This window comes from Pithys albifrons, chromosome 8 (assembly GCF_047495875.1).
Source record: "Pithys albifrons albifrons isolate INPA30051 chromosome 8, PitAlb_v1, whole genome shotgun sequence".
In the NCBI taxonomy this organism is placed as follows: domain Eukaryota; kingdom Metazoa; phylum Chordata; class Aves; order Passeriformes; family Thamnophilidae; genus Pithys; species Pithys albifrons.
Window position 1 is genome coordinate 37,989,322 of NC_092465.1, and position 24,620 is coordinate 38,013,941.

A 24,620-nucleotide genomic window follows, 5' to 3' on the forward strand; every position below is an offset into this window, starting at 1 on the left:
TTGCTGATTTCTTTAATTTACAGAGGATTCTACACTTCTGTCTAAAACTTTAGACTTAAGGATTCCAGATTTCCATCAGTGTGTCTCATACAGGCAGAGACAAACGCAGCAGCTCTGTGGTGTTGTGCCTGGTCACAGATGCTGTTCCTTCCTCCTGCCTCTCAGTTTCCAAATTCCACTAAAAAGGTTCTGGGGAGCCTTTCTCAGCTGCACACACCCACCTCAGCCCCACAGTCTGCAGAGGAAGGGAGGAGTGTCCGTGGGGCAGCGAGCGCTGTGGTGGCACGAGCCAGCCTGTCCCCAGTGTCCAACAACTCCATGAATTTCATTAGCAAATTATATCCTGTTGCATTAAAGAATTAAGGGGATTAACTGCTGCTCTCCCCAGTTGTTCAGTCCCTCCACATGAGTGTGTTCTAATAGAGGACTGGATCTGTTGTATCTCTGGGATGTGCAACGGCTTCATAGCTAATGCACTCTTGCCATAATTGCTTTTTAATACAGTAGATTAGAAGATTATCTTTAAATTAAACTGTATTTCTAACAATAAAAAAAAATCACAGGAATTATATGTTAATCAGTAGATTCTAAGAGTTAAATGATTTTCTTAAACTAGTAATTAATAGTCATGTCTTTAAGGCTCAGATTTAATCAGTAATTTACCCATGATTTACTGTGATGCAAAGCCAAATTGGTAAGAAACAAAATATTTCACCAGTAGAATAGAGATAGAGAAACAGATAATATCAAATTATTTGTAGTCATTATCATCTGTCTGCTGGAATTCTCAGCCTTGTTATCCCAGACATTCTAACTCAGTAAATACAGAAACTTTCTAAGAAAGCATCGTTTGTGCAATGGCACTGGGGCAGTTCTTAGTGCACCAGGGCTCTTACCCAGAAATGTAACTGGGGGCTGGGTGGCACATCAGAACAGCTTCCAGCAGAAGCTGAGACCTTGGTGCTCTAGGTCCTCGTGCAAGCCTGAGTTGTATTTAGAGAATGAGGGTGGAGTGAAGGTAAAGGGATGGGATGGTGTCCACCCATAGAGATGTGGTCTTGATGTTGAAGTAAAACAAAAATGAACAGGTTGATACAAGATGAGGCATTTTTTTTTCCCCCTCTCTTGCCTTCTTGGCTCATTGCTGACACATTTCTACCTGTTAAGCCTTCTGCACTCTGTGTCTGTGCAGATCTCTGAATTTGCTGTGAGTCCCATGAAAGGCTGTTTTCTCAATAGCCATTACCAAAAGCATGAAGAACATGAAAGAGTGAGGGCCTTTGCTGGAGCAGGAGCTCTGCTGAACAGCTTTCTGACTGAGGAAATCTGACATCAGTGGTTTCAATTGATCCTGTCTGAGTATTCTGTGTTTTTGAAGAAAGCGTCAATAAGTTATTTGAGTAGCGGATCTTTAGGGTGTAAAACCTGCTGGGTCAATCAGGCAAATGAGACATTGAAGGCTAAACAGGTAGAATGGAGGGGGAAAAACAACTAAGGGAATGAGGTGGCTTTGGAGAAAGAAGTTTGAACTGGTGCAGTTGGGGAGTGGAGGCTACAGAGAGAGGTATGGTGGAAGCTAAAGGTGATTCACTGAAGGTGTCAGGGAAGAAGGGCTGATGTTGTGTGTACCTGGGATGTTTGATGGAAGGATCTGAAGCTGAAACTGAGGCTCTTGGCCTGTTTATTGCTCATAAAGAATAAGGGACTCTGGAGAAGCTATTTGGATTATGATAAGATTGAGGCAGACCAGAAGCCTGGGCTGGAGAGAGTTGTCATGGTGAGTTTTCCCAAAGAATATTTCATCTGAGCTCTGCTTTCATCACACTCCTTGATTTTACAGCAGAAATGAGAACAAAGACACAAGCCCTTTAAAATGGAGCTCATCAGGCCAGATTTCAGCTTTAGCAGTACTGGCATTTGCTACTGCATTTATATCTGAAGTTAAAATCTTGGCTCTTGGCCTGGGAGCAGCAGTTTATGACCATCCTGGATACAGTTCAGAGCTGTGCTAAGTGGTTCCATTTGAAAGGCATTTTTCAATTACAGAAAAACAATTTTGGGAAGAGGTTCTGTTCAGAAGTACATGTTGAAATTCCACTTATGCAGTCTGGCATGGTTGCTTTGGTTGTGCTGCTAAAGCTCTTGTGAAACCAAACCACCTCTGGCAAATGTGTGAGTGCTGCATAAGGAAATCAGGAGCTGAATCTGAATCAGACCTTTGGAGACATCTATACATATATATGTGTGTGTGTGTGTGTGTGTGTGTATGCAAATAAATATAAATATACAAATAAACATATTTATATGGGACTCAGAGAGAGCTTGGATATGAAGGTGGAACCTGCTTTTTCCTTTCAGCAGTGCTGCAATCAGACCCTCAATCCTGAGCCTGTCAAACTTTGGAGGAAATCTAAAACCAGGTGTGAGCCCCATTTAATGTAATTAAATGTAATTTCATGTAGCTACATCAATTGCAGCTTTAACTCAAAGGTAACAGATCTGAAGACCCATTGTGGGAAGAAAGAATAGACACAATAAAAGTATCATCTAATGAAAATGTCAGATTACTTTAATCAGGGAGGTTCTTAAAAGTTGATAACAAACACTACTGGTATGTCAGTCCAGTATTAATATGCAGCTTCCTAATTGAGAATAATACAGAAGGCATTTAAAATGCACGTGGAGGAATGGAATTTGTCAGTGGTTTTCTGTACCATCATTTTATGTCCTATCAGAATAGTCATTTAGGGGGTTCAGTAATCCATGAGTTACAGGAGCCTGGTTGCAGAGATATGCTGGTTAGAAAGCTAAAGGAAAATGGTTTTAGTTAGAAAGAATATGTAACTCTCTCACACACACCCAAAAAAATAGTGCCAACCAGTGGTTCAAGTTGGCAATGTGACAGGAAAAGAGCAGGTTTTGTGTGGGGCTGGAAGTGGGGAAGGATGTGTGTTATCCTGATGGGATCCCTGAGGGATGGGGGATACCTGGAAACCACGGATTGCAACGGGACAGCTTCAGGCACAGGTGAGAAAATGCAGGAAAAGGAAAGTGGAGTAAAGAACTGGACTGATGTAGAAGAGGAAGAGGATGTAGAAGAAGCAGGACAGGCTGAGAACAAATTTGCAGGTAATGTGGAGCTTCAGTACAAGAAGGCAAATTATTGGTGGAGAAGGAAAAGAGCTATTAGGGCACAGAATACATTTCCAAAGAAAGGCAGAACAGAGAGGTATTCACCAGTTTTTTCTGAGTAAAACAGGAGGAGACAGGAAGGTTGCAGAAAATTACATATTTAGATATGAAAGATATGCATTGGGATTTGCATTCAATTCTTCTCAGATCTTACAAGCTAGAATTACCTCCTATCACTGTGGGTTTGCCAAAATACTAAAGCAATGAGAAAAGATAATACAGTGGTGGAGATGACTGCAGACTTCCCTCTCCTGGAGACCATGACAGCCTAAATATTAGCTGAAGTCATCCAGCAAATGAAAGGTGGATGCCTCTATTGGACAGGGTTGCTTTGGAAACCTGGATTTAAATGAAAATAATTTAAACTACTCATGCTTATGCTGCCCTAGGAGAGGGAGGGGTTGGACTTACAAAGCTCTACCTCCATAATTTTTGTGTGTAACTGTCTCTGTGAGCACAGGAAAGAGAACTGACATCCCTAAGCAATCAGTAGTATTGCAAATGGCAAGTTCAAGGAAAAGGAACACAGTTCAGAGGACATTTTACATCTTAATCTAATATATGAGAACTACTTGGGTGTAGCAGGACATTTTAATTTTGGAAACTGTTACACATCATGGACTTAGGCTTGAAAGAGCAGCCAGTCTGCAGGGTCTGAGACAAACCCAGTCAGACCTGACCTGTGCTGGCTTCTCAGGCAAGGGATGAATAATCCATAAGGAATTAAAAACATTTTTTGGCTGTGAATAAGAGCAGCAATGTACCAGTCAGTCCAGGACAGCGAGTGAAAAACAATTCATATCTTTCAGACACTTCAAGCACAGGAGTCAAGAGCGTTAACCCCGCTGCAAACCTTGGCAGGGAGCGCTGCAAGAAGCTGCCTTCAAGGCACCATAAATCTGCAGAGCCTCTAATGTATCCCACAATTACCTCTGTTGTTTATTTAACTATCACTTAGCTGCAGTATTACAAGATATTTTGTGTATACCTGGAACCATCAGAGCTATATTAACTGAGGATTCCTTTTCAGCACTCTGCAGCTACGTCCCATTACCTCACCAGAGATTTTTGTTGGATGCCATCCAGAGGTTCAGCATCAGTGTCATCAGCGCAGTTCTGACAGACATAGCATTCCTTAGGGAGCAGCTCCAGCCAGGCTGGATTCCCTCTCCGTGTTTAGCCTTCTCCTGAGGACAGGGGAGAGCACTTTGGCCACGGCGGGCCCGAGGGGGCGACGCTGCTGTGCACACCGAGCCAGACCTGTGGCTCACTCACAGCAGCAACTGAGGGATCTCTAAGATCCCTTCCAACCCAAACCATGCCATGATTATTTGTGATTTTTTAATATTCCCTAAAGGCTCCACTGGACAAGCTGTAGGAGTTCCCACCTGGTTGGCCAAAGGAGATGAGCTGGCCAAAGCAGTGATTTGGGTTTCTGTCACAGGGGTAGCTGAGCTCTGGGGAACTGAACTGAACTGAACTGAACTGTGCTGGCAGGAAGCAAGGCTGTTACTGGAACTGATCTCCAAACTTGTCCTATTCTGCCTCAGCCAGAGCTCCCTTGATTCTCCACTAATGCTCTTGTGGGGTGTTCATGGATTTGTGAATATAAAAGTTATTAGGTTCCTGCAGGAAATGTTCTTTGGCAATTAAAGCACTAAAGACCTAATTTTTGTTCTCCTCTCTGTGGACAGAAACTCCTGGAGCATCAATACAGTCACTTAAAGCTAAGTAAACATCCACCTGTGGTTTCTGCTGGCTCACCTGACTCATACCCTCCTGCTTATCACACTCTTTGTTCTTGGAAGGAGGTTTCCTAAATCCATTGCCCGTGTGGCTGCTGTGGCACCGTGTCACACTGTGTGACCATTTGGCTGGTAGTAGGAGCAGAGACTCCTACATCTTGGGGCAGCACCTTATCTGGGGGCTCTAAAAGCTTTTCTAACAGCTTTTAATTTTTTTTTAAATCCAAGTGGAATGCTAGAACAGGAGAAATTCAAAATGCTAATTCCAGGATAATTGTTGGTCCAGGAACTAGTCTGTTCACTGTCAGTGGGGAACCACAGCAGAGTAGGAGCAGGATTACAGGTGCTGTCCTCTCTGTGATGGGAGTACCATAAATAATTCAAGGCCATGGAGTGTTCTGGTCTGATTTACTCTTGTTATTCTTCTCTCAGTTTCATTTTAATAGTGAATCAAAGAAGTTTTGCATGACAGAAAACTTACTGCCCACCAAGCTCATCTGCTCCATGAGTACACCTGAAGACAAAAGGGTCCTGGCATAAAGAGGTTTATTTTAAGCAGCTGAGTTTCACCTACGCCTGTCACTGAGTAATTGTTACACCTACAACAGTTCCCCTCTCCAAAAAAAAAAAAAAGAAAAAAAAGAAAAAGTCACAGAAGAAAGTTTAAAAACACTATATAAGCTTTGTAAAACATAAAGGCTTCATTTTACAAACTGAACTCCATGGGTAAGTGAGCCAGCTAACCTCTTCAAAAGATTTATGCCAGCAGCATTTTCTGGCATGGGACTCCAAGGGTATAAAAGTCAGGGTTTCACAGCAGTCTGAGGCTAATGATTAAAGTAGGTGTGAGGGTAGTCACAGTAACAGCCCTGACCAGGGAGGCACCCGCCTTTCTCTTAGGTGTCCTGACAGCCTGATATTAAAGACCTGCAAGTGTCAGAAGATGTAGGAAATCAACTGGCCTCTTTGACAGATTTTACAGCACACTGTTGGTGCTGTCAAGGCAGTGAAGATGACAACCCAAGGAATGACAGTAATAGGAATGTTTAGTTAAGGGAAGAAGCTGAACAGAGATGCCACTGTTGACAATAACATGCTTGTGTTAAAGGCAGCATCTTTGAGCTTTTACTTGGTGAAGATTTTATTAAGGCCAGTTTTCTACTTCTTTTGTTTTGTTTTGTTTTCAGTCTCTGTGTGCATGTGTCTGTCTGTTTTTGCAACCATGGTAAGATACTATTGAGCTGTAATGTGGAAGAAAGATAAAAGTCATTCTGCAATGCTCTGTTTCACTTCAGTTATTGCCATAGCGTGGACAACATCTAAAGGCTGCATTGATTAGGATCAATAACCTCTGATTTTTTATCATGGAGAGTTTATGAACTGACCAAAGAAACCAACCTAAAACTTGGGAGAGCCAATGTCTGAGATGAAGGAGGGGACTGAGCCCATCTATTTGGCTGCCTAAAAATGAGACCATTTGTTCAAGGTTCATACAGTGAATGGAGAGTGGAGACCTGCAGGGCAGGTTTTGTCCCACTCATCTCCTTCCAGTGACCACAGAAAATGCCCAGACAGTTACAATAGACTGGGCACAGCAAAGTCAGGGAGGTGACCTCAGGCACACACAGCACAAGCCAGGCCCAGCTTTCCCAGCCACCTCAGCAGGGTTTAACCAGCCCCACGTCAGCCTCCCTCCCCAGGGAACGTTGTGTACTGAAGGATTTGGCTTGACAAGAACCAGAATCCACATTACATTAGACCATTCTCTAAGCTTGAAATATAAATGGTAACAGCAAATGAGCTTTAAGGACAAAACAGAAGTGTTTCCTGATCTTTTTTGCTAGGAAAGATGGATGGGTGCAAAAACTATTAGGAATCCATGGTGTTTACCCAGAACTTCTGCTCTGGTCTGGGCTCATAAGGACACCAAACCTCTCTTTCTGAGGTAAACCTTTCATGTTCAGAGGTAAAACACTTAGGCAGAACATTGTGAGGTGAAGCAAAAGAAGTATTATTTTTCCTCAAAAGTGCTTTTTCTCTGAAGTAGTACTTTTCATGGCTGCTGCTTGAACTCTGAAAGTAAACTGAAGTTTGGCTTTCAGGCCTGCATGGGCAAACCCTTTTGTCTGTGTCCACCTCCATCTCAGGCTTTGATCACCTGCAGTGGTTATTAGCTGTGGTGTAAGAACTGGCTCTGCAGGTCGAGATTTGTATAAAAAAAAGGTGCTAATTACAGTCCATTTCAATAAGCTTAGAAATATAGTGGAGACAAGTCCATTATCTCAGAGTTAATGGGGTTACAAAATGTTGACGATGCCCACGATGTGCTTTGTTAACAAACACTTTGGAAATTATGGATTGTTGCCACAGCGTGAGAGTTGCACCAAATGATTAAGACCTGGCCTTAATAGAGGTCATTGCCTATGTAAGTCTGACTTTGGATGGCATTTAAGTGCCTGGAGATGGATACAGGTGCCTAGTTACACTTCCAGAAGCTCTGGCTTACAGGTCTGGCAGCAATGCAAATTAGGGAATTGCCTTCGAGAATGTTTTGGAGGTGCCTGTTTTCAAGTTTTGTGTGGGATTTATTCTCACCCCTCCTCAGCTGGCCGAGGATGAGCTGTGCAGGGTCCCTCTGTCAGCACTGAGCCCTTCCCCTGCAGTCACTGTCTCAGAGAGGCAGGGGAGCTCCCCGGGGAGGGGAGTTGTTCCCCCTGGGAGCTGCAGGAGCACAGATGAACTCACTGCTCGGCTCAGTTTCTGCTGTGGGGTGGCAAGGTTAGGTGAGATGAATCCCACTCCCTGTCAAAAAGCCATTACACATCTGGCCTTTCCTTTAGAGTTAATGGAAAGGATGATGCATATGCTGTCCGAGGGGAAAATAAATCATTGTTCACATCCTGGGCTCATCTTCTGTAACACAAGCATATCCATCTTATCTTGTGAGAAAGGAAGGAGGATCAGGGAGGCTTTGACTGACTGACTGACTGCAGGCACCTGCGAGCAGGAAGTGGGGAAAGGAGAAGGAACAGAGTGTTCATACAAAGGTTATCTTCTGTTCTGTGAGGGCTTTTAAAACAGTGTTTCCATTAGTCGGAGCTCTGTTCCTGCATACCTGGAATTTTTCTACTCTTTATACACTGCTCAACTTCACTGAATTCTTAAAAATGAGACATAGCAATGCCTAAAATACGTACAGCTGCAGTCAAGGAGGGAGTTCAGAGGAAAGCAGGTTTTTGCACCCAAATCTGTATTCAGGGACCTCACTTGTGGCAGAAACTGGAATAATTTTCAATTTGTGGTGACAGCAATATTGCTGTGACTTAATTTTCCTAAGTTAACCCATCGGTAAGTTTTATTTTTCTTAATGAAAATTTTTATTTAATGTAAGTGCAACTCTTGAAACACCCAAGAAAACAGCTAATGTGTTATGGAGACAATATTACATGTACTACAGAACATGATATGCTGCTTCTAATATATGAGTTTAACAGAAGAGAAAAGCCTGTTCTTCAGAACAAGGTTTTAATGTGAACCTTAACCACGCTCTGGAGCACTTGCCATCACATAAAAAGTCGTTCAGAAAGTTTCTTTGCAAGTAGAGCTTCAGCTTGGCAACCTCTGAAGATAATTTTATGGTGATTTATTCCTTTTTGAAGAGCATCAGGTGATACTGATCTTTACTCTTTTACTCCGCTGCTTTCTTAAGATGTGACATTTTTGTCATGTTGTTGCCCTGGGCAGCACAAGCACAACTACAGCAACACTGTTGTGATGTCACCTCGGGAGTTTCTCAGCCAACAAGTTATTGCTGTGCCAGGCTCCAGGCAGCTCCCAGTGCTGGAGTGTCACTCAACACCTTCCCTTTGCATGGGGATAGAAAAACCAATGCTGCCTTTTGGGGGTTTTGAGTTCAGAACAGTTCAGTGGGACTGAGGTCCCACACTTTGCAGCAGTCCAAGGATTTTTGCCACAATGTCTTGATCCTCATCTGTCTTTTAGATTCACTTGGAAACACAGACCTACATGTGTGCCCACATACAGATATTCTAGGCAGCACTGAGAGCTAGACAAATGCCTTCCTAGTACATGCACAAAAATATTCTTTGGGAGCAATTTCCATAAAAAAAAATCCAGTCCTAGACAGAAGGTGTTTTCCTTTTATTCTCAGTGTATTATTTTTAATATATTCTGAATATATTCGAGCATGCCTCATTAACACATCTAGAAAGGTTTTGACATCTTGAAGACTCTGCTCCAGAAGTTTCTGCTTTAATACTTTCTGCTTTGTTTTGAAGCTGTTTCAGAAATCCAAAATGCTACCAAAAGGCCAACTAAAATGTAATATAAACAAGCTCAAATCCAGCTGAAAGGGAGCTTTACAGTAATGGTCTGGGTCCAGAAATCCTCATAAAAGAGCTTTACGTTCTTTTATATAAAGGATTTTCTTCTATCAGATAAATGCTTTCTTTGCTCTGAGTAACTTTCTGGTGATTTCTTGCTTGAAAAAGGATTTGTTGAGTTCTGAGATCTGTTTTAAGCTCCAGGAATAATGCCCCTTCATCTAGGTCACAGTCTCCACACAGTAAGAAGTTAAGAGAAGTCCTCTTTTTCCATTGCCCAAACGTTCCTCTGCACCTTTACCCTTTGGAGGGAAATGTGTGAGGCCACATCCTGCTGCACTCTCATTTATCATCCAGGCCAAATCTCTACATGCAGATTTTGAAAGATGTGAATTGAATTTCTGTTAACACACTGCCTGGGTAATTGGAGTTTTTCTGTGTTCCAGGGGAATCACTTTCCACCTTTGTAAATGTCTATTGAATAATTTGTCAAAAAACCCCCCTCTCTGCACTTACTTTTCTGTTCTTACCTTCCTGTAGGGCTTGGGTTTAGGGAACCTGCACTCTGTGCCCCTGCTCAGCCTGGAAAGCTGCTTTCTCTTTAAGAGCACAGCCTGTTAGTGCACTGCTAAAAGCCAAACCAAGGGGAATGTGCTCATTACCAGAGTTGTGCTGTAACTCATTACGGCAGTGATGGATGTGTTTGTGATGCCCCGAGTCACTTAAGCACATGACTGTGCTGGATTGAGTGACTTCACACCCATAAGCTGAGTCACGAGTTTAAGTGCACGCTGAGATGAGCTGATTTTCCCTAATATACTTCACCAAATCTGTGTCTATTTAAATACTTGTAAAGTCACTAGAGGGAATGACAAAAGGATTTTATTTTGGTATCAGTATATTAAACACCTGTATCAGCAGATTCTTGCACCTCTTCTGTCTTTCCCAGCTTGCCTTTTGGTCTCCATTACTGAGAATATTCAGTGAATTTCTGCAAGTAAATTACAACCTGCTCAATATTATCTTTCTATGCCCTGTCCCATGGAAGATCTAAATAAACAGAGTGTGAAGGCAAAGGGAGGAGGGGATCACCCTTATTTCCAAGAGAAGAATATTTAGGAGGTTTTACTCACATTTGAGAATGGAGAATTTAAAGCCATGTCTAAAAAGTGCTTTCCTAAGCAAAATGTAGTGTATGAGAAATAGTTACTGTATTATTAAGGCAAGTGGTGCTTTCCTCCCATGTCTCAGGTAAGGACCCAAGCCCAGGTGATGCCAACTCCAGAGCTGGAGGTGCTGTAGCCACACGCTGAGTCCAGGCTGGGCTGCACCAGGACAGTCAGACTGCTCTTGGTGTGCCCTGTGCACCTCAGCAGGTTTGGTTTAGGTCCTCTGGGACCTCCACCTGCTGCAGTGCATGGACAGCACTCCAAATCCAAGTCCTCCCCTGCTGCCAGGATGCCCCTAACACATGTAAGTGTTGGGAAGGCAGTGTGATCATGGCCATTTAACTGTCTGTAGCCTTGTCCTCTCTTACCTATTTACTGTATTCCTTGTTGTGGTTGGTGGGGTTTTCATTATCCTGGAGATCCTTCAAGACAGGGACTGGGTTTTTTTGCCATGTCCACCTCCCCTGAGAGGAGACCTGTTCCTGGGACACTCTGGGTTGAGTGATGATGATGATGATGCCAATGGTTGCAGCTCCAGTACTGACAAAAGATCTTAATTCAGAGGGAAGTTAATCCATTAGGGTTGTGCAATTTATAACCTTATCATAAAGAGACATTCCTTTTAAAAAGGGAACAGGAAAGAAACTATGTTTGATACAATGTGCTGTATAAAAATTAGTAGCCTTTGGTAAGTAAGGTTCAAAAAAAACCCCTTTAAAATATATTCAATTGAATAAAAATTATGTGTCAAAACTAAACTAAATTACATTCTGACTATTCTTGAACAGAGTTTAAAAGTTCTGAGTAATGACATTGGTTGAACCACCAATGTAAATCCTTAAAATATAAGTAGTTTCTTGATACTTTCCACTTTGGGGCATCTTTAGGAGAAAGACCCAACACAACAAAACCAGATGCTGCTCTACATTCATAGGAGAAATCAATGGATGGGATCAATATTCCCTCCACAGGTAATAAATGCTGAGAAGCATTTCTGTCTATCTAAATTGATCCTAGAAAATTCTTTAAATTGGTTCTGATGTGTATAAAAACCATTTCCCTATTGATCAGAGCTTTTCTTGCCTTCTTTTTTTGAGATGTTATTTCATCTCTGCCATCAGGAACGGGCTCAGATTTCTCCATGCAGTTATGATAAACATATCATGCAAGGTTATATTTTTAAGGAAACAAGAAATAACTGGGTTTGTCTTTGAAGATGAATGTCTTGGTTACAGTCAGGCAGTGCAAGTATTTTTTAAATTGAGAAAGTTACCACATCTGAATCATTTGCAAGGCATCTAATGTAGCTGCTGTACTTTTATTAGAAGCAACTGTCCAATTCCTGCACCTCGACTTGTCCATTTGCTCTGGATGTAAAAGCTGCTGGAACAGAGAGGAGTTTTTGATCTGTCACTGTCCTTGTTCTGCTCTGTGGGTGAGCAGAAAAGTTCACATTGTTTGCTGAGTCTGTGGAAAAAAGGTGCTTGGAGCTGGCAAATGGTGCCAGTTATCAGTATGGAATGTCTCAGCTACAGGCAGTGGTGGAGTTTGTGACTTTTGTTACAATGTTATTTTATTAACATTTAAGGTGCTAGACTACTCCAGAAACTTTAGGTACTTCCCTGCCAAAACAGGAATTTTCAGAGTATTAGATAATGCAATGTTACCTAATTTGTAAATTAATTTGCCTGAAGAACAGTTGTAGCACTTCAATGTGTCTACAAGGCATCTGCCAGTGAGGAGTGGTGGTTTGTTCCAAAGATGTCTCTGTTTCCAGCTGTTTGAACATGTAAAGCAGTACTTAGTGTGGTCTTGGCAAGGTCTCACTCAAAATTCATTGTACAAAGAAGACAATAATCATGGCTGTGATTTCTGTTAGACTCTTATGAAATATAAATTGTCAAACTGTCTTTCGACAAGTACAGGTTTTGTTCTCTCTACCCCAAGTAATTTGGAGCCATCAACCCAGTAAATTAATCTTGTCTAGTTCTGTCTTCTGAAGAAATGCAGAAACAAATTAGATTGCTTCAACACACCAGCACTATTTTAAATTTATTCACCAGTTCGAATTAGGAGATGGATTTCATACTGTATTCACAGGAGTGGCTTTGCTTCGTTAGGATTTACACAGCATAGGTATGCAAAGTTCCTTGCAGATGAGAAAAGGCATGTTGCTTACTTATATCTAACACAAGTGAGCTCCACTGAATGAAATAACTTTGCTTTTAAGCTCACATGTTTAGGTCAGTGTGTAGACTCCAGTAAAATTACTTCTTTTTTTTTTCTTTTTTGTCAGATTCTTGCTTTTGACACTATGGCTATGGCCTTTCTCAAGCCCACAACTTTATGTGCATTTGGAAAATTTACAGGGACTGATTTCCATACAAGATGCTTCATTTTAATTACTTCATTCTCCAAAGTGGGATATGTGTCTTAAAATTAACAAAAAAAAAAAAAGACAAAACCAAAAAACACAAAACAAAACCACACAAAAACCCCAAACAACCCATCCCCCAAAAAAAACAAGCAAAATCTGAAATATTAGTATCTCTTTTGAGCTACTAAATGATATTTTTAGAGCTCAGTTCTGGTCTCAAAACAATGTAGGGATATGGTTTTAGCAGCAGAAATAGTTCTTCTAGAAGGGCGTGAGTGATTTTTACTGGTTTAAGTACAACAGCACTGCATTTGTAATCAATCAATGCCTAAACCCAGGAGTGCTGCCAGCCTGGGAACGGCAGCCTGGTGAGGCAGCTTTTCCCTGTAGGACTCTGGGGCTGGGAACCCACAGCAGCAGCTTCTCCAGTGCTGGGGAGAGAAAGGGAGCAGAAGTGCCCTGATTTCCCAGACGTGATTCAGTCTCATCCGAGGAGGAAGGTGGCTGTTCAGAGACTCCATGTCCCACACTGCGCTGCTCCTGGCAGCTTCTCCAGCTGCCTCACAGCTCCCACGTCACACAGGAGTCACAAAAAACCCATTTCACCATCACCTGGGGGTAGTTTGGGGCCTGGCTCAGCCCCAGATTTCTCAGTGGGTCCCCAGGGAGGGAAAGAGCAGCGATATCATGGCCTGACTGAAGCCTGAGGCTTGCACATGGAGAAAGCACCATCAGCCAAATACATTTTAGGGCACAAATGGGGGTTTTCCTGGGCTAGGCTTAATGATTCCTTGCACAGAAGTTGTTTGTACCTTTAATTGCCTTTGCTACCCTTCTTTACCTTTTCTAACTCACTGCATCCTTCTTGAAGCAAGTGACCAGATGGTCAGAGCTTATGTTATCCTAAGGACATAACAGGGGTGCATCAGAACAATTAGGACCTGTGTTCTAGCAATGGGCAACAGCAAATCAGCTGTGCTTGGTACAGAGGCTGCTACTGTAGGGTCTCTTTGTCGTGGCAATGTGCTTTGTCATCACTCCTGTCTGCCAGGCTGAGGAAGGCTGAGCTCAGGACTGGTGTGGGGACAGCCAGAGCAAAGCTTCATTTTGGCTCCCCGTGCTGCCTGTGTGGGAGGTGCACCAGCAGATCCAGGGTGGCTTCTTTGGAAGCCCTGTGGGCTGGAGATCCAGAGGCTGTGAAATCTACAGGTCAGAAGCTTTGAGACTTTGTATCTTCTAAGCAGAAACTGTTCGTTTCAATGCTAATCAGCCTAACTGTTGAGTTCAGTGAGTTTGCACACACCAGCACCACCCGACAGCTGGGTCAAAAGTATGAAGAAAAATTTATCTTCAGGCTTTTATCTTCCTCTAAGTGTTCTATCAAAGTGCCTTTGTTAGTGACAAGTAAGTATCCTTCATTAAAAAAGAGCTTTGTGTGACAATTATGTAGTAGTTTTTGTTTGCTTTCCTAATTGGAGAACATTTTGAAAGAACAATAAAACACAATTTGTTCCCTCTTTCCAAAAGAAACATCTCCTTTTGGAAGGAAGCAAGGAGTAAATTTACATGATAATGAGCAAATTGTTATGAGCCTGTAGATCAGTGTTTGACATAAGGGGTGACGGAAATGAGTTCTCATTTTGTGCATTCCCCTCCCCTTTCCCAAAAATTTGCCTGTGCATCCTGCTGTTACATGAGCAAGGATTTGGCTGTTCTCATGGTCAACAATAGTAACACATCACAGCTGAGGGAACAAAAATTCCTATGGAACCAGTCATTCTTCCCCAGGGCTGCCTTGTGCACCTCAGTCCTTTCCCCAGCGAGTACTCACCATGGAGGCACGTGCAGGTTACTACTGCACCTTCTGGCCAGCTGGTTTTTACTGTCTCTGCTTTCCTGTTGGTTTTGCCCTTTCCCAGTGCTGTCAGAATATTGGTGGGATGAAAGTGCTATTGTTTGGCTTCAGGCGTATGACTTATCTAGAAGGAGTTCAGAAAAATGCAGGATTGAGATCTGTTCTGGCCCTGCTGCCAACCCAGGGGTGGATGAGCAGCTGATCTTGTTGTCTGTTGTCACTCTGTCCTGCCCTTACTTTCTGGAAGGGAACTGCAGCTGTCCAAATCTTTCCTCCTTCCTGTCCTTCTCTCTTTGTAACAAGTGGGTTCATTACTGGATCTGAGCAGCTGAAAGTGGCATTAACCCCCTGCCCAGCTGTTGTGGTGTCAGGGCTCCAGGCGAAATGGCATTTGTTTGGCTCCCAGAGAAGTCATCCAGCCATTGCCTGGAGAGTCTGGCTGCAAGCGAAATCCATATGCAATGCTTCTGTCAGCAAAGACTTGCTGGAGGAGAGTTTATAATAAATATTCACATCTGCTGCTTTGGACACTCTAATCCATCCTACAGATCTTTGCTGTGTCAGACTTTGTTCTAGATGAAGAAGCCGGGTAGTTACAAAGGTTTGCAAATAGGGTGTATTTATCATGGTTAACTCTCCTTCCTAGTTCCAATTCTTGCACAAATATCCATGACCACACTAAGCAGATCTTGTGGTTAAATAATCTTCATGCATTTGTAAGGTATTTTAGGCTACATGTCTCCCTTGATAAATGGAGAAATGAAGCCACCAGATCTTCATGGGCAGAGCAGAGAACATCATTAGGACTTAGTTTGAATAGAGGGACAATACATTCCCTGGATAAACTATCCAGGCACACCCAAGGCCCTGTGGCTCACACATTGTTCAAACTGGGACGGATTCCTCCATACTCACTTCTGTTGGGCAGTGTGTTCCCATTGGCTACTTGGTGAATAACCTGAGTGACTGAAAAGAGCAAAATATCTCCTGTTTTCCATAATCTTCCCCAAAATTATGACTTTGGTGCCACATTGACTTTATCGGTGTCAATATTAATTATTCTTCTGCTGGTCATGTCTTTGCTTCCAGAGAGAAAATCTCAATAGATAAAAAGAGCTGTAATCATTTGGAGGGAATATAGAACTTGCTCCTAAGAGAAAAGGTGTTTGACCAAGATCACGACTGACAGTACAGTGATCCCGTTGTTGGTAGGGCCACAGCAGCTTTGAAATGAGTTATTGATCCCCCTCTTTTTATTTTGTACATGAAACTCATGATTATTATAGTAAATTTTGAAAGGAGAGAACCTTTGTCCGGGAGCCAGGTAAGTAAGAGGTGCTTCAAATATATCACTTACCAGCTGTTACCTCTGCTTTTATTTAAGCACAAAGATAATAAGCTTATAAACACATTCTGCTTCTTTAAGAATGATGAAAACTGAGTTGGTTCGGTTTGTAAACAGACACACGGAAACTGGGAACTCTTTAGAACCTTTTTTCCTTTGTCTTTTATTTTTTTCCCTACTGTTAGACCCAGTTCCATACTAAGAATTTAATTATCATTGTTTTTTCTGTAAGGATATAAGGGAGCAAGACCCTTGGTTCAGTTAGGGCCTGACCCCCTGGAAATTCAGCTGAAAACCCTCAACTTCATGTCTTAGAGTGATACAAGAAAAGCAGCATTAAAAGCGTGTCTGGTGTTGATACCTCCAAGTATCAGAAGAGCATCCACTTCTCTGGCCCTCAATAACTGTGTCCAAATATAAGTAAAACAGCCGTTCTCCTAATGAGGAGAGCACCGGCGTCTTCAGATTCGCTTAATCGCAGCAAAATCCAATCTCGCTATTATCGATCCATCCAACTTTCTGTTAATTTATCTCAGAGAACAGCAGTAACGCGCGGGAGTGTCGTTTAAAACCACTGCCTCGAAACTCGAGCGGCCTTTGCCAACCTCTCTGCCTTTGCTCTGCCTTGCAGGTGGCGTGGTGGCGCTGGGCAGCAGCGACGGCTCGGTGCGGCTGCTGCGGCGGGACGCGGGGCAGCTGTCGGCGCTGCGGGGCCCCGGCGGCGCCGTGCGCTGCCTGCGCTTCCACGGCCCGCAGCTGCTGCTCTCCGCCGGCTCCGACGGCAGGGTTTGCCTCTGGACAGCGGCACCTCCATCGCTCGGCGCTGCGGGAAAGGCGCTGGACACCGCGGCACCGGGCGGCTCACACGCGCATCCTTAGTGTCTGCCCAAACGGAGCGTTATTCGGCGTTTTATCCAAATAAACCCCCCAGGTTTCTCCCTCTTTTTGTTGGCGCCGCGTTTTCCCCAACGCCAAGAGGCTCTCGTTTGGTGGTTTCTGGAGAAACAGCTTTACAATGACGCCTAATGACAGCGCGGCCGAATTGCAAGGAGATTGTTTTTTAATGTAGCACAGCACAAGTCACGGCAGCCGGGGCGCCCCGTCCCCAGCGCACCCGCCTGAGGGGAGATGAGGCGAAGTTTCCATAATGCGGCCACGGGGGATGTTTGCCCGGACACCGCCGGGGCAGCGGCGATGAGCTGGGGCTGAGGGGAGCCGGGGGCAGCCGGGCTGAGCGGAGCCGGGGGGAGCCGGGCTGAGGGGAGCGGGGCTGAGAAGAGCCGGGCTGAGGGGAGCCGGGGGGAGCCGGGCTGAGAAGAGCCGGGCTGAGCGGAGCCGGGCTGAAGGGAGCCGGGGGGAGCCGGGCTGAAGTGAGCCGGGCTGAGAGGAGCCGGGCTGAGAAGAGCCGGGCTGAGCGGAGCCGGGCTGAAGGGAGTCGGGCTGAGGGGAGCCGGAGTGAGAGGAGCCGGGCTGAGGGGAGCCGGGCTGAGGGGAGCCGGGCTGAGCGGAGCCGGGCTGAGGGGAGCCGGGCTGAGGGGAGGCGGGCTGAGCGGAGCCGGGCGGAGCGGAGCCGGGTTGAGGAGTGCCGGGTTGAGGGGAGCCGGGCTGAGGGGAGCCGGGCTGAGCGGAGCCGGGCTGAAGAGTGCCGGGTTGAGGGGAGCCGGGCTGAGGGGAGCCGGGGGAGCCGGGCGGAGCGGAGCCGGGTTGAGGAGTGCCGGGTTGAGGGGAGCCGGGCTGAGGGGAGCCGGGCTGAGGGGAGCCAGGGAGAGCCGGGCTGAGGGGAGCCGGGCTGAGGGGAGGCGGGCTGAGCGGAGCCGGGCTGAGGGGAGCCGGGCTGAGGGGAGCCAGGGGGAGCCGGGCTGAGCGGAGCCCCAGCTGGCGGATCGCAGGGACGCCGGGCTGAAGGGAGCCCGAGGCGGCGGATCTGAGGGGAGCCGCTGGATTCGAGCGGGAAGCCGACGGGTCTGGAGGGAACCGGGGGCCGTCGCTCCAGCCGGCGGCGGGCGGGGCAACGGCTGGGGTGGGGGTGCCCCGCCCCTGCATTATTTTGGGGGTTTTTTTCCCCCGTTATTCCCTCTTTCTTCTCACCCCCTCCCCCCAAAGGAAATCAATTCTAATCTCAGCGGCAGGGAGCTGCGCGGCGCGGGCATGCCCGGCCCCCGGCCCGGGGAGTCCCCGAGGGGCGCGGGGGCTGCCCGCCCGCCGGGCGCGGGGCTCCGCCGCCTGCCCTCCCCCGCCCGCCGCCCGCATCGCCAGCGCCCGCGCCCCCCTTCCCCCGCCGAGGCAGCGCTGGAGCCGCAGGAGATCCGCCGGGCGCAGGGAGGGGACAGGGATGGGTTGTTTTCTCAGCCACCCCCCCGCCCCGAGACCTGAGGAGATGCAGCCCAAGTTCGCCGCGATGACTGTGCTGCTGGCACCGGGGATTCTCCGCGGCATCCCAGCCTCCGGACCGCCTGAATCCTGCTCCCTCTGAATGCTCGGCGCCGGGTGAAAGCTTAATTCTCATGCTGTGGTTGCTGGGCTGCCGCGCTCCCCTGTTTTGCGATGGGAGGTGGAGGAAAAGGGATTGTGCGTGAGTCAACACCGAAAACGTGATTAGGAGGAACTGCTTTCACTAATCGGTTTCTAACCTTTCAGTCCATGTTGGCCTGTGACCCCTCTCAGCCATAAGATCGAGCCCGATTAGGTAAGTGTGAATTATTCACTTGGGGTGAGGGAAGGCTGATGGAAACGTTTTGCTCAGACTTACCTACGATCCTGGCATCTCTCATGATGAGAAATGATGAGAAAGTTCAAGCTATAAACTAATTCTGAGCTGAGCAGCATTTGTTTACTTGTTGAAATCTGTCCGTGCAAGACGTCTGCAGTCTGTCTGATTTCCTGGCTCGCTTGTGAGTTGCTGTGGGACATCTCAGCTGCTGTAGTAAAATACAGTGCTCTTATTTATGATTTGTGGAGAACTTTTACGTATTTTTTGAGAGCTTCCTCATCAAACTCCAACAAATTTTGTTGATTGTTTCACGTTTTCTCAGATATGAAGTACTTCATTTGCTTGCCTTTTTTTCCCCCCTTAAATGCCCACAAATCTGCAATGTTGCAACCTACCTGTAGCATTTAGGTGAGGAGGTTCTTTGCTCTGTAGATATGTAAAACAGCCGTATCTGCAGGAATCACTTAGTTTCCAAACAGCATGTTACAGTAGATATTGCTGATAGGAGTAACAACAGGGTGCATAGTCCTTGTGATGGAAACGCAGCTAGTACTTCAATTAAGAAGATATCTTTCTGAATTTGATAAAGCTTGTGTAATATCCGGTGTCTCCCTCTGGTGTGGCTTTGGAAAAACTGCTTTGTCAACAGGATCCCTTAGCTGCTTCTCTAGGATTAAAGCTTTCTCCTCCTGCTGCTGCTTTTTTGCATCAATTAGGAAGAATTAATTGCTGAACATCTGCAGTCCACCAAAATTTCCAGTACATAAAGAATATCTCCCCGAGGGTTGGGAGTACGTGTTTGCCTGTGTGTGCAGGTTAGTGCATGTTTGTGTGGACTGGATGTGTCTGGGTGTGCGTGCTCTGGGAACGGAGGAGGAGAGGGGATGACACGCACAGCCCAACAGTCCTTCTTTCGGTTTGTGCCAGGATCTACCTCCGCAGTTCCGCAATCCGGAGAATGCCAATATTTCACCTCGTTTAAAAGTTTCCTGTAATACTTTGCCCAGCTCTCTTCAGAGAGGTCAGCAACCCGTTTGCTGCCGGGGTTGCACTGGCTGTGGGCTGGTGTGCGGGCAGGTTGGTGGCAGTGATGTGGACAGTGTGTCGGTGGCACTGATGTGGCACGGTGGGAAGCCAGAAGTGCTCCCAAGACGCCGGCACGGAGCCTTCTCTTGGCGCCGGCGCTCCCGGGGGTCAGTGCAAAGCTCCTCTCCCTCCCAGGGTCGATCCCCCGCTCGACCACCTCAGCAGAGCTTGCGAAGGTCGGGCCGTGCTGCATCGCTCCCAAAGTTTTAGAAAGGCTCGGCTTAATCAGACAAACACACTCCAGCGGCTTCATGCATTATGCAGGCATTTAACGTCCTGTTCTCCGCATTTCTCTGTCGGAATTACTGAAATGCTGAATAATGGAGAAGGTGAACTGCATTTTTGCTTCTATTGGGATTGCATACCTGCTGCAGACTGGACTGTGTCGGTAGCCCAGACAGTCCCTCTTCAGAAATGCTTTATATAAAATTCTATACTACTGCACTTCTCACAGCCCAAGTGTAACCCGGCACCTTCTTTCGTGTGGGACACAGATTTGACAACAGATTATGCTTAACTCCTTGCTCAGTTCAGGTTTCCCACCTCAGTTTAATGAAGTGGGCTGTGCATCATGTGTAGCACCAAGGGGGACAGTGGCCACCACAAAAGGTTCAGACCACTTGGGCTCAAACCCTCCGAGCTCCCCATCACCATGTGATTTCAGGCAACTGGTTTAATTGCTGGTGCATCTGAAAACTCAACTGCACAGATGAGGAGAGTAAAAATTAGATGATTCTGTGAGCCACCATTCCTTCAGAGATACTTTGTGGGCATGTGCTTCCAGGCAGAGTGTCCAAGTCATGTATTTCACATGCTTTGTTGTCTAACAATCACAGAGAAGGGGCTTAATTCAAATGGAGCAGTGATATTTATTTATGCAGTTTGAGAACTCTGATTTATTCTTTGGTGCTGATTGAACCCTATGACCTTTATAAGCCAATATTCCTTGAATTTTGGATTTGTTCTCACTTAAAAATACTTATTTTCAGACCACAACACTGGTCTCCCTATGGAAGCAACTGTTTTTATCTGGCATTGAGATCTGATGGAGAAGCTGAGGAGGGGGATGGCTCTTCATATCCATGAAGCCTGGATACTTCTGTTCGTAATCCCTGGTTTGGTCACTCCAGCTGCCATCAATCATGAAGACTACCCTGCTGATGAAGGGGACCAGACCTCCAGTAATGACAATCTGATCTTTGATGACTATCGGGGGAAGGGTTGTGTGGATGACAGTGGCTTTGTATACAAACTGGGAGAACGTTTCTTCCCGGGACATTCCAACTGTCCCTGTGTCTGTACCGAGGATGGACCTGTTTGTGATCAACCAGAATGCCCTAAAATCCACCCAAAGTGTACAAAAGTGGAACACAATGGATGCTGTCCGGAATGCAAAGAAGTGAAAAACTTCTGTGAATACCATGGGAAAAATTACAAAATCTTGGAGGAATTTAAGGTACGAAACTCTTTCTTCAGTATTTAATATTAACATGCTTTAGGAATTGTGTGTTTGATGGGAACTCTCAAAGGCACTCAGTATTTGCTTACTGCTGCTGGCGAATGCTGAAGTCATTCTTAGCTGTGCTGAAGGTCTGGCTCCTGTAAAAGCTGTCACCTCCCCCTTACAAGCACCCATTGAGGGCCAGTGGTCAGTCAGAAGCCCTGTGGGAATTGCCAGCCCTCTGGATCTGCCTCCCTTGCTCATAGTATGGATCATGTTGGACCACCAGTGGTGTGTAAACCAATGCTGAGTGCTTTTGAAGAATCCCTTTTCCAACTTGGATAGCAAAAAATAGATGGTGCAGTACTGAGAGTTGTTACTCATAACTGTATGAGAATGCAAATAAGTAGATGCCAAACTACCTTTAATATTTTCATTTGAACTGTAATAAGGCTGTCTAGAATGGAGAAGATAAATTCCTAGCAGATGACCATCTCAAGTAATAAAAGTATGTGGTTTCATTGTAATAGTTGAGTTCCTGTTAGGAATGTTGTAAAGAAATCCTTCTGAAATACATCCTAAAAATAAGACCAAATTCTAAAAATTATTGTCCTTTACACAACGTGCATCTCTCATTCTACTGAGTCTGAGCACATGTTTTCAATTCTGCTGAGGAGATCAGTGTTTCCCAATGCAGAACAGTGGCTGTGAAAGCTCTAGGTGCACAAGTTTGTTCTCCCAGCTCACGTGGCTTTGGAGCTGTACCTCCATAATCAATGACAGGCTGTAACTCCTCCTGGCTCAGTGCCTGAGCTCATTATACGCTTGGCCAGTTTATTTTCTTTCCTGCAATGACAATAATTTCGTGTTGGTCTGTACTTCAAAACTTCTCAGTCACAACTTCCTCTTTCCCCAAAACTGTCATTTTCAGTGAAGGTAGTAGGTAGTTCTTTTCTTCTGTCGTGTCTGGTTTATGTTCCTCTTTCTCTGTCCATCTGTCTGCATCACTCAGCCTTGGCAGGACAGTTTGATATCACAGACACGAGGCAAAGCAAAGGTGTGAGGAACATCTCCTTGAGGGCCATCCTGATCAACCTCTTCCCTGCTTAGCTCCACTGAGGAATGTGAAGTTGCTGATCTGGTGAACTGCTTAAATAAAGCAGTAAACTTGTGAAAAATCCAGTGAACTGCTCTTCTTGCCCTAGCAAGGCCTCACCAAACTTCATCCCACCATCATGCTTCAGTGGTCCCGTTTTGACTGCTGTGTTCTCATCAGGTGGTGAGGTGTCCAACCTCCGTGGTCAGAATCTTACCTGAGAGTTATAAGGACTGGTTTTGGAGAGATTTTAGGAAGCAGAAAGTTGTAAGGACTCTTTTTAAAGAGATTACAGTGGGAGAATAATGAGGTGGATCTTGTCATTAAAGTATCTTTGGCATTTGAATTAAATAAAAAGGTAGTAATCACTTTTCCTGAAAGAAATAATTGCATCCTGATAACAGCTTAAACTGTACAGAAACAGAATATAGGGAGAAAGGCTATTAAAGGGAGTGAGGAGCCATCTGGTTCATTGCTTGTTGTGTTCCAAGGATGTTGAGTGGAAAGCAAAGTTTCAGTATCCTCTGAGAAACACAAAGTAGGTGGTGTCACGCCACTCTCAAACACAGTAACCTTCTAAGCTCCAAAACCAACGTGAGATGCTTCAGACTTAATTTAGCTGAGAGTCAAGCTTGTGACCTGGACCTGTGTTTTGCTGAGAGCTTGATACCTTGTGGAATAGGGCAGAAACAATCTTTTGGAAATCTGTGTGTTTACCTACAATAAACAGTGATTTTTTTAGTTCCCCTCTCAAGTAGTGTAGGAGAGTCAGGCAATGGAAGATCATTTCCAGGCATGTCTGGGGACAGGGGGGTGGGAAAGGAGCAGCTGTGAACTATGACTTTATAAATGCTACAGGAAAGACAGAACTTCAAGATTCAGGAAACTGCTGCTCTGAAGTCTTGACTTTATGAGGCACCCAAGTATTTTGCTGTTTACTTCAAGAGAGTAAAGATTTCACCTGCTGTCTGCACAGCTGAAATTCTGAGCAGTTCATGGGTTTGCAGGCTCTGAGCTCTGCTCTTCCCTCATCCTGTTGAATTTCTAATGCCTGCAAACTTCGTCACGTCCGTTCCACACACACTGGAATCAAAGAGGAGAGGCTTTCTCCAGTGACTCTGACTCTAAACCAGGCTGCTTTCAGTGGAAACAGAGGCACTGTTTTATGTGGGCTCAGAACCCTTTCACCCATTTGATTTACTTTTGCTCGTATGTAGGTTCCAAATGGTCATCTATAGAAGTGCTTGTCAGTGCTCAGTTTCAGCTGAAATTAGCCTCTATTTAAAATCTTTTGCAAGTGTGTGTCTGTGTGTGTGTGTGCCAGGACTGACTCATCTTGTAGGGATTTCAGCTGCCTGATCTTTCACAAATTAGGATTAATTTTTTTCTCTAGGATTTTTTTTACTTAAGGATATAAAAATCTCTGAGAAGTTTCCATTTGGAAGAATTTTTCTTTGTTGTTTCTAGATTTTTGCTTATGTTTAGGGTGAGAAATCCAAATTGAATTTAATCTTTTTTCTTACCACTGGCAGTGACTGCAATGCTCTTGAGGGTAAAGGAGTTGTTATAAAGGCCCATTTCTTGAATATTTAGCTTTCTTCTAATGAACAGATCTTGTGTATCTGATTTTTTGAGTCATAGCAATCACAAGCACAAAATACAAACATGACAACAAGCTGTCTAGCTTGGACAGCTGTCCAAATGTTTGTGCTTGTGCCCCTTGATCATCAACACGTACAGCTAAAATGCTAAACTGAAGTTCAGCTGTAAATCTAAACCCATTAGGAGTTTTTCTGGTATCCCTTGGCAAAGCCTTGTGTCCTTGACAGATGGTTTAGTAACCCCATGTAGCATGTTCAAAGCTTTGTTATGGGTCCTGGAAGATCTTGGTGGGTTTGGGGCCCCAGCTGTCCATACATAGCCTGCCTCATCCCTGAGCTTGAGTGGGACTTATCCCCAGCTTTGGCAGAGACTGCAGATCCACCTGGAAACCTCTACAGAAGTGATCAGCACAGTCCCTCTAAAGTTAGTCAAGATCTGACTCAAGTATGTCTAATATATGCATTGCTGCCCAGTGGTCAGGGTTTTGGTACCTGTGGAGCAGGAGGGAGGGGAGGTCTAATGGATTTTGCTGGATTCATCTCTCCATTTCCCATCTTGCTTTCCACTTCTCTCTTTGTCAGCCTCAGCTCTACTCTCTGGGGTCTCCTGGCCCTCTCAGCGGGAGCACAGGCAGTGTGGTGGCTGCAGGGTGGGTGTGA

At 45.2% G+C, this 24,620-nt stretch overlaps 2 protein-coding genes and 1 long non-coding RNA gene across 9 annotated transcripts in view; 2 read left to right on the forward strand and 1 right to left on the reverse strand.

The window, feature by feature from the left end:
* SPAG16 (sperm associated antigen 16) overlaps positions 1–16,963 on the forward strand; it is a 425,449-nt gene extending 408,486 nt beyond the window's left edge. For both annotated transcript variants that reach the window (XM_071562395.1, XM_071562396.1), the window contains one exon: positions 16,658–16,963. In XM_071562395.1, the coding sequence (XP_071418496.1) occupies positions 16,658–16,905 (248 nt within the window). In that variant the 3' untranslated portion in view covers positions 16,906–16,963. The remainder of the gene's footprint in view (positions 1–16,657) is intronic.
* Positions 8,527–19,530, reverse strand: LOC139675138 (uncharacterized). Of its 3 annotated transcripts, XR_011698441.1 has the most exons (5): positions 19,132–19,530; positions 18,776–18,944; positions 18,396–18,560; positions 10,818–11,001; positions 8,527–10,271 (listed from the first exon to the last, which is right to left on the reverse strand). It is a non-coding gene; the product is annotated as an uncharacterized lncRNA (long non-coding RNA). The 3 variants fall into 3 exon arrangements; XR_011698440.1 differs by having other exon boundaries at positions 8,527–11,001; XR_011698442.1 differs by lacking the exons at positions 8,527–10,271; positions 10,818–11,001 and adding an exon at positions 15,987–16,908.
* The window catches only part of VWC2L (von Willebrand factor C domain containing 2 like), a 52,678-nt gene continuing 45,878 nt past the window's right edge, over positions 17,821–24,620 (forward strand). Inside the window, exons 1-2 of one of the 4 annotated variants that reach the window (XM_071562401.1) lie at positions 17,821–18,712; positions 20,812–21,278. In XM_071562401.1, coding sequence (XP_071418502.1) covers positions 20,868–21,278 — 411 coding nt within the window. In that variant the 5' untranslated portion in view covers positions 17,821–18,712; positions 20,812–20,867. Of the gene's footprint in view, positions 18,713–19,679; positions 19,758–19,857; positions 19,930–20,811; positions 21,279–24,620 lie in introns of those variants that run through there. The other 3 variants (XM_071562397.1, XM_071562400.1, XM_071562399.1) reach the window with 3 other exon arrangements.